Source organism: Oncorhynchus gorbuscha, linkage group LG13 (assembly GCF_021184085.1).
Source record: "Oncorhynchus gorbuscha isolate QuinsamMale2020 ecotype Even-year linkage group LG13, OgorEven_v1.0, whole genome shotgun sequence".
Classification (NCBI taxonomy): domain Eukaryota; kingdom Metazoa; phylum Chordata; class Actinopteri; order Salmoniformes; family Salmonidae; genus Oncorhynchus; species Oncorhynchus gorbuscha.
This window is the reverse complement of record NC_060185.1, coordinates 26,263,341-26,275,581: the sequence shown is the minus strand read 5'-3', so window position 1 is coordinate 26,275,581 and position 12,241 is coordinate 26,263,341. Positions and strand designations below refer to the sequence as shown.

At 49.0% G+C, this 12,241-nt stretch overlaps 1 protein-coding gene across 10 annotated transcripts in view; it reads right to left on the bottom strand.

The window, feature by feature from the left end:
• Nucleotides 1–12,241, bottom strand: part of LOC123992636 (unconventional myosin-XVIIIa-like) — a 155,443-nt gene that overhangs the window by 82,814 nt on the left and 60,388 nt on the right. For 5 of the 10 annotated variants that reach the window (XM_046293943.1, XM_046293945.1, XM_046293944.1 and 2 more), the window contains exons 2-7: nucleotides 11,789–12,017; nucleotides 10,504–10,551; nucleotides 4,738–6,204; nucleotides 3,124–3,186; nucleotides 1,743–1,802; nucleotides 628–693 (exon numbers count right to left, since the gene is read on the bottom strand). The exons of 3 other annotated variants lie outside the window; for them this stretch is intronic. In XM_046293943.1, coding sequence (XP_046149899.1) covers nucleotides 628–693; nucleotides 1,743–1,802; nucleotides 3,124–3,186; nucleotides 4,738–6,204; nucleotides 10,504–10,551; nucleotides 11,789–11,827 — 1,743 coding nt within the window. In that variant the 5' untranslated portion in view covers nucleotides 11,828–12,017. The remainder of the gene's footprint in view (nucleotides 1–627; nucleotides 694–1,742; nucleotides 1,803–3,123; nucleotides 3,187–4,737; nucleotides 6,205–10,503; nucleotides 10,552–11,788; nucleotides 12,018–12,241) is intronic. 2 more of the 10 variants (XM_046293946.1, XM_046293949.1) reach the window with 2 other exon arrangements.

Sequence of the window (12,241 nt, the reverse complement as noted above, 5' to 3'; positions counted from 1 at the left end):
CATCACTGTCACACACAGCATGGTGGTGAGAGATGGGGGGAGTATGAGTGGAATAAATACACTATCCACAAGCACAGCAACACAACACACAACGAATTCTAGGGACTGACTTGAAGGATGACAACAAGACATTATAAAGTAAAACATAAACACGGGATAAAAACATATGTAATTCACATAGTGTGAAATGTAGGCCTATATAACTTATTTCTAATAATGTATAATCAGGCACAATCTGGTGATGTTTTTTGCAGTGTCTGTCTCTTTGCCTCCTTAATGGAGAACTGACGTCATGCAATGACATCTACACGAGACAAAATGTGATGATATGATTGATCATGTGGAATCCAGACAACCACGTATCTTTAGTGCCATCGAAAAAGCTTCATTTTGAGTGCTGATTTCCTCTGAAATGTTTCTAATTAGGTGAAATATGGCCAAAGGAGTGCGGGTGGCTTGGGTGTGCGTGAATACTATGCAGGTGTGTTTGGTGGGGGGAAAGGGTGAGGGGTGACACTGCAATGGATCACAACACAGAGTACACAGCACTCCAGGGGTCAGTGGTGGGAGTGGTGAACGTGGGAGGTGGAGGGGGTGAATTACACACAGGCACAGCAAAGGCCAGACCTTGGGTTGTTGGGCAGCGGCGTGAGACGCCTGAAGGATGGCCACGGGGTCCTCGTCCACCTGTCCCTGGAGGATGGCATGCATGAGAGGAGGGGTCAAAGGTTATAGTTAAGAGAGTAGCTACAGTGGAAAGAAGGGTAGCAATCCACCAAACAACACAAAACATTAAGCATATCGCAGCATGGCATCATCCTTCATCATCTGCTGGAGTAGACAGATGTATATACAGGGGACAGAGAGAGTAATGCATAGTGGTGATCCTTGTGGAGAGAGATATCCCTACAAGCTTTTCACTTATGGACTGAATGAACACGGCTTGAGCCAAAGACCAGGCTTGTTGGCTATTACCCACTGTCCATCTGGTCCAAATGAAATAGTAACTAATCCTTCATTATTCTCAAAAGTTTTGTTTTGAGACATACATTGAAAACATTATCAGACATTATCAAACCAGTGTTTTACCATTTGAAGTAACGAGCACATTATGTAAGTCATCCGGGTTATGACCAGGGAGGAATGTGGAGAAAAAACTGGGGGATGGCAAAGAACAAGGAGAGGTCAGGCTCTATGTCTGTGAGATGAGCTAATCATGTCATAAAGGGGAGACTGTGAGAGCAACGAGACAGGAACACCTGACAGTCATAAATCACATACAGACGCGATAACCCCCATTCCACTGCCATTCACTCACACAGCGACTGGACACCACAACAGGATGACTAACATGCGGCCATCCATTCCACTGCCATGCTATTGACAAAAGAAAAACTGCACATTAAAGTCCTTTGTCTGGGTTGGTTTGTCAGTTTCCATGCAGTTCAAGGTCTGTTTGATTTCCCTTGAGACATCTAAACACTATCACTGTTTAATATTGTCTGTGTTCCAAAAACAAGCAAGGACTGAACCAGGTAATATTAGGGACAAATATCAGAGAGTTTGGGGTCTGAAACAAATGAGGAAGAGCAAACACCAAGTACCATTACAGATGAACCTTACAGACAGGCAGGGTGAGAGAGGGGTAAGTTAGAAGAGGAATCTAGGCTTACACTCCAACACGCCACACAAACACACACTCCAACCAGGCCTCCAGAGGGGACGCCTGGGGGCCACACTACCTGAGGGAGGGTTGGGGCCGGAGATAGGAGCGGAGCTGAGGCACGAACCACCGGCTCCAGCTAGCCATACAACCGCCACAGAAAGATGCAGCCAAGCACCAATTAGAAAGAGGGATGGAAAGAAAGATCATGTTTGACAGGTGACAAAACAAGAATGGAAAAAGAAAGCAGCATAGACAGAAAATTAGTTCAATTAATTGTGAACATGAAAATGCAGTAACTCAGTCATGCATGGATATGGTTGCCTGACGACTCAAATGGAATTCTTCCGCTGCTCTATGTTCGATACATACTTCAGTCTGAGACTGCCATGAATGAAGTCATTTGTAGTGATGTCAAAATGAGGGATGTAGTGGGGGGGGGGGGAATCATTGCCGATTGTTCCATTTTAACTAATCAGAGGCTCTGGCCTCATCCATCAGTTCTGTATTTGCGTTCTAGAAGTCGTCGTGGAGGTATGAAGATCCAAATTCATTGTGGAAAAGAAACTAGCGTCCGTGGGCGTGGCGTAGCATTTGGCTGGAGCAAGACGTTTGGGTAGCCAAGCAATGGATATGGCTCAAATGAATAAATCTGTACTTTAAATTAAATGTGCCAAAAAATAAAATGACAAATGACTATTAGCTATCATCATAAAGATTGAACATCCAGTGAAGAACAGAAAGCGAGAAAGAGAGATAAAGAGCATGATGAAGAGCATTCATGAAAAATAAATAGGCACCTCTAAAACGCATTTATGGAATGTTAATGTGTCCTGTTAAAATGAATGAAGGAAAGAAAGTAAAGATGAAACAAGTGAAACACATGAGAGGAGAAGCATGTATCTAGGCAGTCCAGAGGGAGTGGAGATAAGAGAGAGATGGTGAGCGGGAGAAAGAGAAAGAAATAAAGAAAGTAAAGATGAAACAAGTGAAACACATGAGAGGAGAAGCATGTATCTAGGCAGTCCAGAGGGAGTGGAGATAAGAGAGAGATGGTGAGCGGGAGAAAGAGAAAGAAATAAAGAAAGTAAAGATGAAACAAGTGAAACACATGAGAGGAGAAGCATGTATCTAGGCAGTCCAGAGGGAGTGGAGATAAGAGAGAGATGGTGAGCGGGAGAAAGTGAAAGAAATAAAGAAAGTAAAGATGAAACAAGTGAAACACATGAGAGGAGAAGCATGTATCTAGGCAGTCCAGAGGGAGTGGAGATAAGAGAGAGATGGTGAGCGGGAGAAAGAGAAAGAAATAAAGAAAGTAAAGATGAAACAAGTGAAACACATGAGAGGAGAAGCATGTATCTAGGCAGTCCAGAGGGAGTGGAGATAAGAGAGAGATGGTGAGCGGGAGAAAGAGAAAGAAATAAAGAAAGAAATAGAGACGAGGGAAGGTGGGACTTTACAGGCGCAGTGAAGATCCTCTCCAGGCGTCTATGAGCCTCTTCAGTGGGACTGAGTGGCACCTCCTGGAGGTCAGATCACCAACAGGTTGAGCTCTGAAACTACTACTCAAAGCGCACTATTCTAGCGGACCACATTCAACACTGCTTCATAGACAACAGAAATGTGTACTTTTTTCATGCTATGAGATGTTCGCTAGATGCCGTGCCAATCCTGAACTCACACACACTTGGTTACAATACCTCATGTCCACAGCGTAGCAACAGTGACCTGTGTGAATGCTGTGGGGCACACCAACACACACACACACACATACACACCTTTTGGGTAATGTTTGGGTTAATGGTTGATGAATTGTTCTGCGGTGAAGCATTCTCAATGGGAACAGAGGACAGGGGAGAGGCTCCCAAAGCGTTCACCTTCAAAATTGTACACACAGATACATCCACGAGCACAAGCACACCGTAAGTAATGTACACACACATACAAGTAGTCCATAAGATAAAGAAATTATACAACCATGCTGAACAAACCCACAACAAGCCATGCTCCAGACGTCCAGAGTCTAGCTAAGGTTGTGAGCAAATCAACAGTCAACTTGGATGTGAAATTATTCAGATCTCAAAGCACAGGGCGAAGCCAAGCAAAACTATAACTAGCTTGGATAACAATACACAAGCAAACTTTAGCCTTAGACAATTATAGCAAATTCAGATTGCTGCAGCGGTCAAAGCCAGCCTACGGTCAGCTAGCCAAGTAAACAAAGACCCTGAGAGGCCCGTAATAGCCAAAACTCAGCGAGAATCCAGCAAAAAGACCAAAGCTTTTCAAAATATCTGGTACCTGCAAAATGTATAGATAGTTCTCTTATCCCAAAGCCTGCCAAAGTGGCTGCAGCGCAGCTTTGAACTTTATTTCCCAGAAAGACAATGTCGCTATCGGTAATTAGCTCTGCGGGTCTCCCTGGAACTCCAGGCCACAGCAACAGAACATTCCACCCCGATATGCTTTTTCCTCTTTTGGAAAACCCCCCCACAGGCTAACCTCAATAAACAATGTTCCCAAGCTGCAGATGACAGCAGGGTCTCTTGGGTTGAGGCTGGAGGGAAAAAGAGCTACTGAACTTGTTGTTTGTTTTGGTGGAAGCTGTTTCAGCAGCCCTGGCGTCTCAGAGGAGAGAGATGTGAGGAAGGAGAGCTGTGTGAGACAGGCTCCATCCCCCATGAGAGACTCGGAGAGAGATGGAGCTGGTATCAGAGCATCAAACACAACAAAGGCTTCAGCCCCATGAAACTGCACCCTTAGACAGACTGAGAAATAAACTGACTGTGCAGATGAGAAAGTTCTGAAGAAGCAAATGACTTCAATAGGGAGTTGAGAGCAACTTGGCAGGCTGGGCCCATCGTAGCACCAAAATGGAGCTGAAACTCTGCTAACAAGTAGAGACCTCAACAAGATAAGTGAAGTTAGTTAAAATTACACCCCACACACACACAAAAATGACTGGAGTTATCATAGAGATGCAAAAAGTGCTGTTTGTGCATTAGCAATTAACATCCGGTTTTTCACACAGTGGTCTCAAAAGTGGTCCATGCAGTGTGGACAGTAGGCCTTACCTCAGGCTTCTTCACGGTTGGCTGTCTGGGGGGCGGGATGAACTCAGGTGGTGGAGAGAGGGTACTCGCCTTGGGAGTGATGACTGCAGGAGGAGGGGAGAGAGCCGAGGACTTGGAAGGGTTAGGGCAGAGATGCGAGGCCTTGGGGTCTGGGACGAACCCTGCAGCGGAAGTACTGGAAGAGGACTTGGAGGTGGGAACGGATGCTGAAGGGGGAGTGACAGGGGAGGATTTATAAGAGGGGACAAAACCAGCAGATGGGGAAAGGGGTATATATTTTGGGACTGGTATGAACCCGGCAGGTGAGGACATATGGGTCGATTTTAGTGGTGGGATGAAACATGGCGGGTGAATGGCTGGAGAGGATTTGGGAGCTACAGTGATAACTGAAGGAGTAACAGCAGTGTATTTTGGTGCTGGTGAAAACCCTGCTGAAGGGGAAAGAGGGGTAGATTTTGGTGCTGGTACAAACCCATTTGGTGGGCAAAGGGGGGCTGATTTTGGTGCTGGTACAAACCCATCAGGTGGGCTAAGGGAGGCTGATTTTGGTGGTGGAATGAAACCTGCGGGAGGGGAGAGCGAGGAAGGCTTTGAGGCAGGGATGAAGCCTGCGGGTGCAGACTTGGAGGGAACCAAGGTCAAAGTAGAAGCAGTAGGAGGAACTTTGGCAGGTACCGCCAACACGGGAGTCTTATCTTCCAGTTTTGAAACTGGGCCGACTTTAGGGCTAGATTTTATATCAACCAACTTTGGACTTTCTTTTTCCTCTCTTTTCACCGCTTCCTCCTGTTTCTTTTCAGGTGGCCCATCTTTGCGTGTGCGAGGGCGGTCCCTGGTCCTCCCGCGGACCATGAGGCTGGCCAGCCCAGCTGATATATTGTCCTTCTCCTCTGTCTTGATGGTGTCGTGCTTGAAAGAGAACAGTGGAACCTTTGGGACCTTGGGCACAGATCTTAGCACTTGCGATAGCACCAATTTAGGAGGTTCAGGGGCAGGTTTGGTAGGCTCAGGAGCTGGAGCATACTCCTCTTCTGCAGGTAGTACCTTCGTCACCACTCGACGTACCACCTTCACTACCTTCTTGCGGGTAAGGCTCTGATCATCGTTGTCCAGGTCTGGCTGGTTGGCACTGCCGTTGGCAGAGCTTCCATTGACGGCACTTCCATTAACAGAACCGTTGGGCTTGCTGTTCCCGTTCAGCACAGGCTCAGGGCTAATCATGGAAGCTCTGAGTGGGCCAGGGCTCCTGAAGCGTTGTGCTGGCATCTGGATCGGAGGCACTGGACTTTTGAAGCGTTCAGGGACCTTTACATCCCTGCGTACCCTGGGTGGCGAGGGACTCCTGACCCTGACCCCGGGCAGTGTCTTGGCCGGCTCAGGGCTTATACTGCAGAGTAGGCCCCTGCCAGGCTCCAGACTAGGCACGGACTGGGAGCGGATACTCATACTGCCACTGTCGCTGTCTGACTACTCACACAACAGGGAGGGAGAGAGCAGAGCAGCAAGACACATGAGGAGAAACCAGAACAGACTTAAAGTAAACTCACGCAGTTCAGCTTAAAGCCTATGCAAACTCCAATTTTGTTACTCAACCAAAAACCTTATCTGAGCAGCCCTGTGTTTGTCTGGATCGTCTGATAGTGTATGTATGGTTGACCAAAGAGATCACAGGTCCTAGGCATTAGCAGGATTGTGTCTACTGTGCTTGTTTGCTCTCCTGGACAGGCATGCTGTTATGCTCACCCAACTGCTACATGCCTGCCCAGGTCCTGAAATAGAACAGGATGGGTTGATATGAGAGGTGGTGCGTGGAGGTTTCAGACTGAGATAGCAGAGGTGTCTATGGGTGATGACTTGGACCCCTCTCTGCACTGGAGCACCTCGCTTCTAATGAAAGAGCTAATGACACACACACCTTCGCTCAGTTGCAGCTGCTGTATCCCTCAAACACACACACCTGTGCAGAATCTTTCTCCCAGCTGCATATCACACGCTAACACTGTCCTTCCTAACCTCACTCCCCACACTAACTGAGCATCGTGCCAAACACACTGTCCTTCATAACCTCACTCCCTACACTAACTGAGCATCGTGCCAAACACACTGTCCTTCATAACCTCACTCCCTACACTAACTGAGCATTGTGCCAATGACACACATTCCTATCTCTCCCCTAGTATTTTACACTTGAATATCCCTGCCTTCCTACAGACCTTGTTATATCCCAGCACATTACACTGCCCTCCACAGACAGAGCCTACCTCCACCTAAGAGGCTAACCAACACTTCTGAAGGAAAGTAACACTTGAATGCAATAATAACCTGCTTAGTGTCTCATCTTCCCCTCCTCCGATGCTCCAGTCGCTACAGTACCTGACATGGCTCCAAGGCTCCCAGGGGGGCTTAGCCGTGGATCCCTCCAGACAGGCGACTGAGTGCTGGGCACGCAGCCTGTGGGATGCCGGCAGGCTGGGGATCAAGGCCTGGTTTCCTGCTGGTTCTCTGCTGTTCTTCTGTCACTCTCCCTGTCTACACCGCTGCAGAGTAAGTGTTAAAGACACACCGTCCTCTTGCGCCCTGCGCTGAACACTGCCTGGCTCAGCACATCAGTCTCACTACAGTACCCGGCGAGGGAACATCGCCTGGCTCAGCACATCAGTCTCCCTACAGCACCCGGCGAGGGAACACTGCCTGGCTCAGCACATCAGTCTCACTACAGTACCCGGCGAGGGAACATCGCCTGGCTCAGCACATCAGTCTCCCTACAGTACCCGGCGAGGGAACTCCGCCTGGCTTAGCACATCTGTCTCCCTACAGTACCAGGCGAGGGAACAACGCCTGGCTCAGGACATCAGTCTCCCTACAGTACCTGGCGAGGGAATACTGCCTGGCTCAGCACATCAGTCTCCCTACAGCACCCGGCGAGGGAACACTGCCTGGCTCAGCACATCAGTCTCACTACAGTACCCGGCGAGGGAACATCGCCTGGCTCAGCACATCAGTCTCCCTACAGTACCCGGCAAGGGAACTCCGCCTGGCTTAGCACATCTGTCTCCCTACAGTACCAGGCGAGGGAACAACGCCTGGCTCAGGACATCAGTCTCCCTACAGTACCTGGCGAGGGAATACTGCCTGGCTCAGCACATCAGTCTCCCTACAGTACCTGGCAAGGGAACACTGCCTGGCTCAGCACATCAGTTTCCCTACAGTACCCGGCAACGGAAAACTACTTTGCTCAGCACATCAGTGTCCGTACAGTACCTGGCAAGGGAACACTACCTTGCTCAGCACATCAGTCTCCCTACAGTACCTGGCGAGGTAATACTGCCTGGCTCAGCACATCAGTCTCCCTACAGTACCTGGCAAGGGAACACTGCCTGGCTCAGCACATCAGTCTCCCTACAGTACCTGGCGAGGGAATACTGCCTGGCTCAGCACATCAGTCTCCCTACAGCACCCGGCGAGGGAACACTGCCTGGCTCAGCACATCAGTCTCACTACAGTACCCGGCGAGGGAACATCGCCTGGCTCAGCACATCAGTCTCCCTACAGTACCCGGCGAGGGAACTCCGCCTGGCTTAGCACATCTGTCTCCCTACAGTACCAGGCGAGGGAACAACGCCTGGCTCAGGACATCAGTCTCCCTACAGTACCTGGCGAGGGAATACTGCCTGGCTCAGCACATCAGTCTCCCTACAGTACCTGGCAAGGGAACACTGCCTGGCTCAGCACATCAGTTTCCCTACAGTACCCGGCAACGGAAAACTACTTTGCTCAGCACATCAGTGTCCGTACAGTACCTGGCAAGGGAACACTACCTTGCTCAGCACATCAGTCTCCCTACAGTACCTGGCGAGGTAATACTGCCTGGCTCAGCACATCAGTCTCCCTACAGTACCTGGCAAGGGAACACTGCCTGGCTCAGCACATCAGTCTCCCTACAGTACCTGGCAAGGGAACACTGCCTGGCTCAGCACATCAGTCTCCCTACAGTACCTGGCGAGGGAATACTGCCTGGCTCAGCACATCAGTCTCCCTACAGTACCTGGCAAGGGAATACTGCCTGGCTCAGCACATCAGTCTCCCTACAGTACCTGGCAAGGGAACACTGCCTGGCTCAGCACATCAGTCTCCCTACAGTACCTGGCAAAGGAACACTGCCTGGCTCAGCACATCAGTCTCCCTACAGTACCTGGCAAGGGAACACTGCCTGGCTCAGCACATCAGTCTCCCTACAGTACCTGGCAAGGGAACACTGCCTGGCTCTGCACATCAGTCTCCCTACAGTACCTGGCAAGGGAACACTGCCTGGCTCAGCACATCAGTCTCCCTACAGTACCTGGCAAGGGAACACTGCCTGGCTCAGCACATCAGTCTCCCTACAGTACCTGGCAAGGGAACACTGCCTGGCTCAGCACATCAGTCTCCCTACAGTACCTGGCAAGGGAACACTGCCTGGCTCAGCACATCAGTTTCCCTACAGTACCTGGCAAGGGAACACTGCCTGGCTCAGCACATCAGTGTCCGTACAGTACCTGGCAAGGGAACACTGCCTGGCTCAGCACATCAGTTTCCCTACAGTACCCGGCAAGGGAAAACTACTTTGCTCAGCACATCAGTGTCCGTACAGTACCTGGCAAGGGAACACTGCCTGGCTCAGCACATCAGTCACCCTACAGTACCCGGCGAGGGAACACTGCCTATAAGTTGACAAGAAACATACTTGTTTATTATCAAAACCAATAGCCTTCATCAGGGAGTCAGACTGACTTGCCTAGTTAAATAAAGGTTAAAAAAAGACTTAAATAAATAAACACGTTGGTTTTAATAATAAAGTATCGTCCCCCAAGAGTTGCTGAATATCTTCTATATTTGTGCGGATGTTGCATATTATAAACTGCCTGTTTGTTCATCTTTAGGCTATGTTGGGATATGGCTGCAATTCCCACAGCGAGGCAAGAAACTGTCATTTGAAAATAAAGGAATCATACTATTTACAAAGCCATTCTAGAAGCAAAACACAGCGTGGAACACCAGGCGTTTGTTGTGCAATTACAAAGTGCAACTGTCTGTGACATTACATCCAGAACAGAAAAATAACACCACGTTGTGCCTGTTTTCACATCGGCTTGTTAATGAGTAACTGTCTCCTATTGTGGCGAGAAAGACACTTGTCTGGTGTCAGGAGCTACCAGGGTGTGTGTGGTTCCAATGGCCCAGTTGGTTGAAGGACAGTACTGCTGGCAAACCTCCAGGTAAGAGACCAGTGGCGTAACAGGTACATCTCAATAGTCTGAAGCTTCCTCTCCTCCTCTGTGAGGTTACCATAATGGACTCCCCAGAAACCTGTGATCCCCTTAGTCACACACTCAAGATTCCTGCTTAATGGGATACTTCAGGATTTTAGCATTATCTACATCCCTAAAGTCAGATGAACTTGTGGGTACCATTTGTATGTCTCTAAGTCCAGTATGAAGGATGTCAGAGTTAGTTTTCCAGTCATTGCGCTAACGCTAGATAGCATCTTCCTTCGCACTGCCAAAATCCCGAAGTATCCTTTTAAGCCTACAGCAGGGCTATTTAATTCCGGTCCTGGAGGGCTAAAACACTTCTGCTTTTTGTTTCTACCTGGTAGGTAATTTCACTAAATCAGTACCTGATTAGAAAAAGAGGATGCAAACCGGAAGTGTTTTGGCCCTCCAGGACTGGAATTGAATAGCCCTGCTCTAAAGCTTCACAACATGAGAACGATACCAGTCAACTTACACCCTGGTTTGAGGTCTTGGAGCCTGGTGGTCTGACCTCTTCTTTGACCTAAAGAGTTCGGTAAGACAAGGGACTGAGGTCAAAACCTAGGACACTTAGAAGTGGTCACTCGCCAGGGGTACTTGCAGGAAACACTCCCTCACTGCACAACATGCAAAACATACACCATGCTACAAACCTGGATGTATACTATGTGGAAGCACTATCACTTACCATACCACACACCACACAGTGTCTATTTAAACGTTAAGGCTAATATTATTCACAGACACTAATCTGTAGCCACAAAGGAACATTAATATGGCCCATTTTGATGTAATAGTGACACCTGAGAACTACAAGGCCTGCTTAAAAAGGCTTTGGGTTTATTTTGATGTATTTATCACTATGATCTTTTATTTTGGGTAACGTTTCGGGGAGGCATGTGTTTACTGTGGAGCTACAGGATGTGTTATGATGGTCAAACAAAATGGCAGTCAAACAAAACAAAATCTACAGCCAGCATGGCAGTCAGAGCTCCCCCAGAATAAAGTATCCCCATCCCCATCCCATGTCCCCACACCAACGTACCCCACCCCATGTCCCCACACCAACGTAACCCACCCCATGTCCCCACACCAACGTAACCCACCCCATGTCCCCACACCAACGTAACCCACCCCATGTCCCCACACCAACGTGACCCATCCCATGTCCCCACACCAACTTAACCCACCCCATGTCCCCACACCAACTTAACCCACCCCATGTCCCCACACCAACGTAACCCATCCCATGTCCCCACACCAACGTAACCCACCCCATGTCCCCACACCAACGTAACCCACCCCATGTCCCCACACCAACGTAACCCATCCCATGTCCCCACACCAACGTAACCCACCCCATGTCCCCACACCAACGTAACCCACCCCATGTCCCCACACCAACGTAACCCATCCCATGTCCCCACACCAACGTAACCCATCCCATGTCCCCACACCAACGTAACCCATCCCATGTCCCCACACCAACGTAACCCACCCCATGTCCCCACACCAACGTAACCATCCCATGTCCCCACACCAACGTAACCCACCCCATGTCCCCACACCAACGTAACCCACCCCATGTCCCCACACCAACGTAACCCACCCCATGTCTCCACACCAACGTAACCCATCCCATGTCCCCACACCAACGTAACCCACCCCATGTCCCCACACCAACGTAACCCACCCCATGTCCCCACACCAACGTAGTAACCCACCCCAACGTGCTGTGAGGAAAACTGAACAGGACTTCCCTTTTGCTCCCAGAAGGAAAAGCGCGATGAGAATGCCATGTTGGCTGCACTGATGTCATGAGCTGTGCAGGATGAGGGGGGAAGAGGGGGAGGGCAGGAATGGAGAGAAGTGCTGGACAGATGGATGGATCTTCACGATTGAGGCCAAAATCACAGTTTTTTCACTCTAGGGGCCGTAACCAGTGGGATAGTGAAAGATCACGTGTCGCAGGAAGTGAACTGATCAAGTCTAGGGTACAAAGAAAAGCAAGAGACACAACAGAGGGATAAGGACTCTCCTAAATATACATAAACATACATAGTTACATACATGAACATATGATTTGTGTGATTTGTGGCACACAAAAAGTATCTAGGAAATGTTGACGTCATCACAGTAAAAAACAAACAGAACACCAATACATAGACATGACCTCAGGGATATTTCTATAAAGAAAACATTCAATGCCAAAT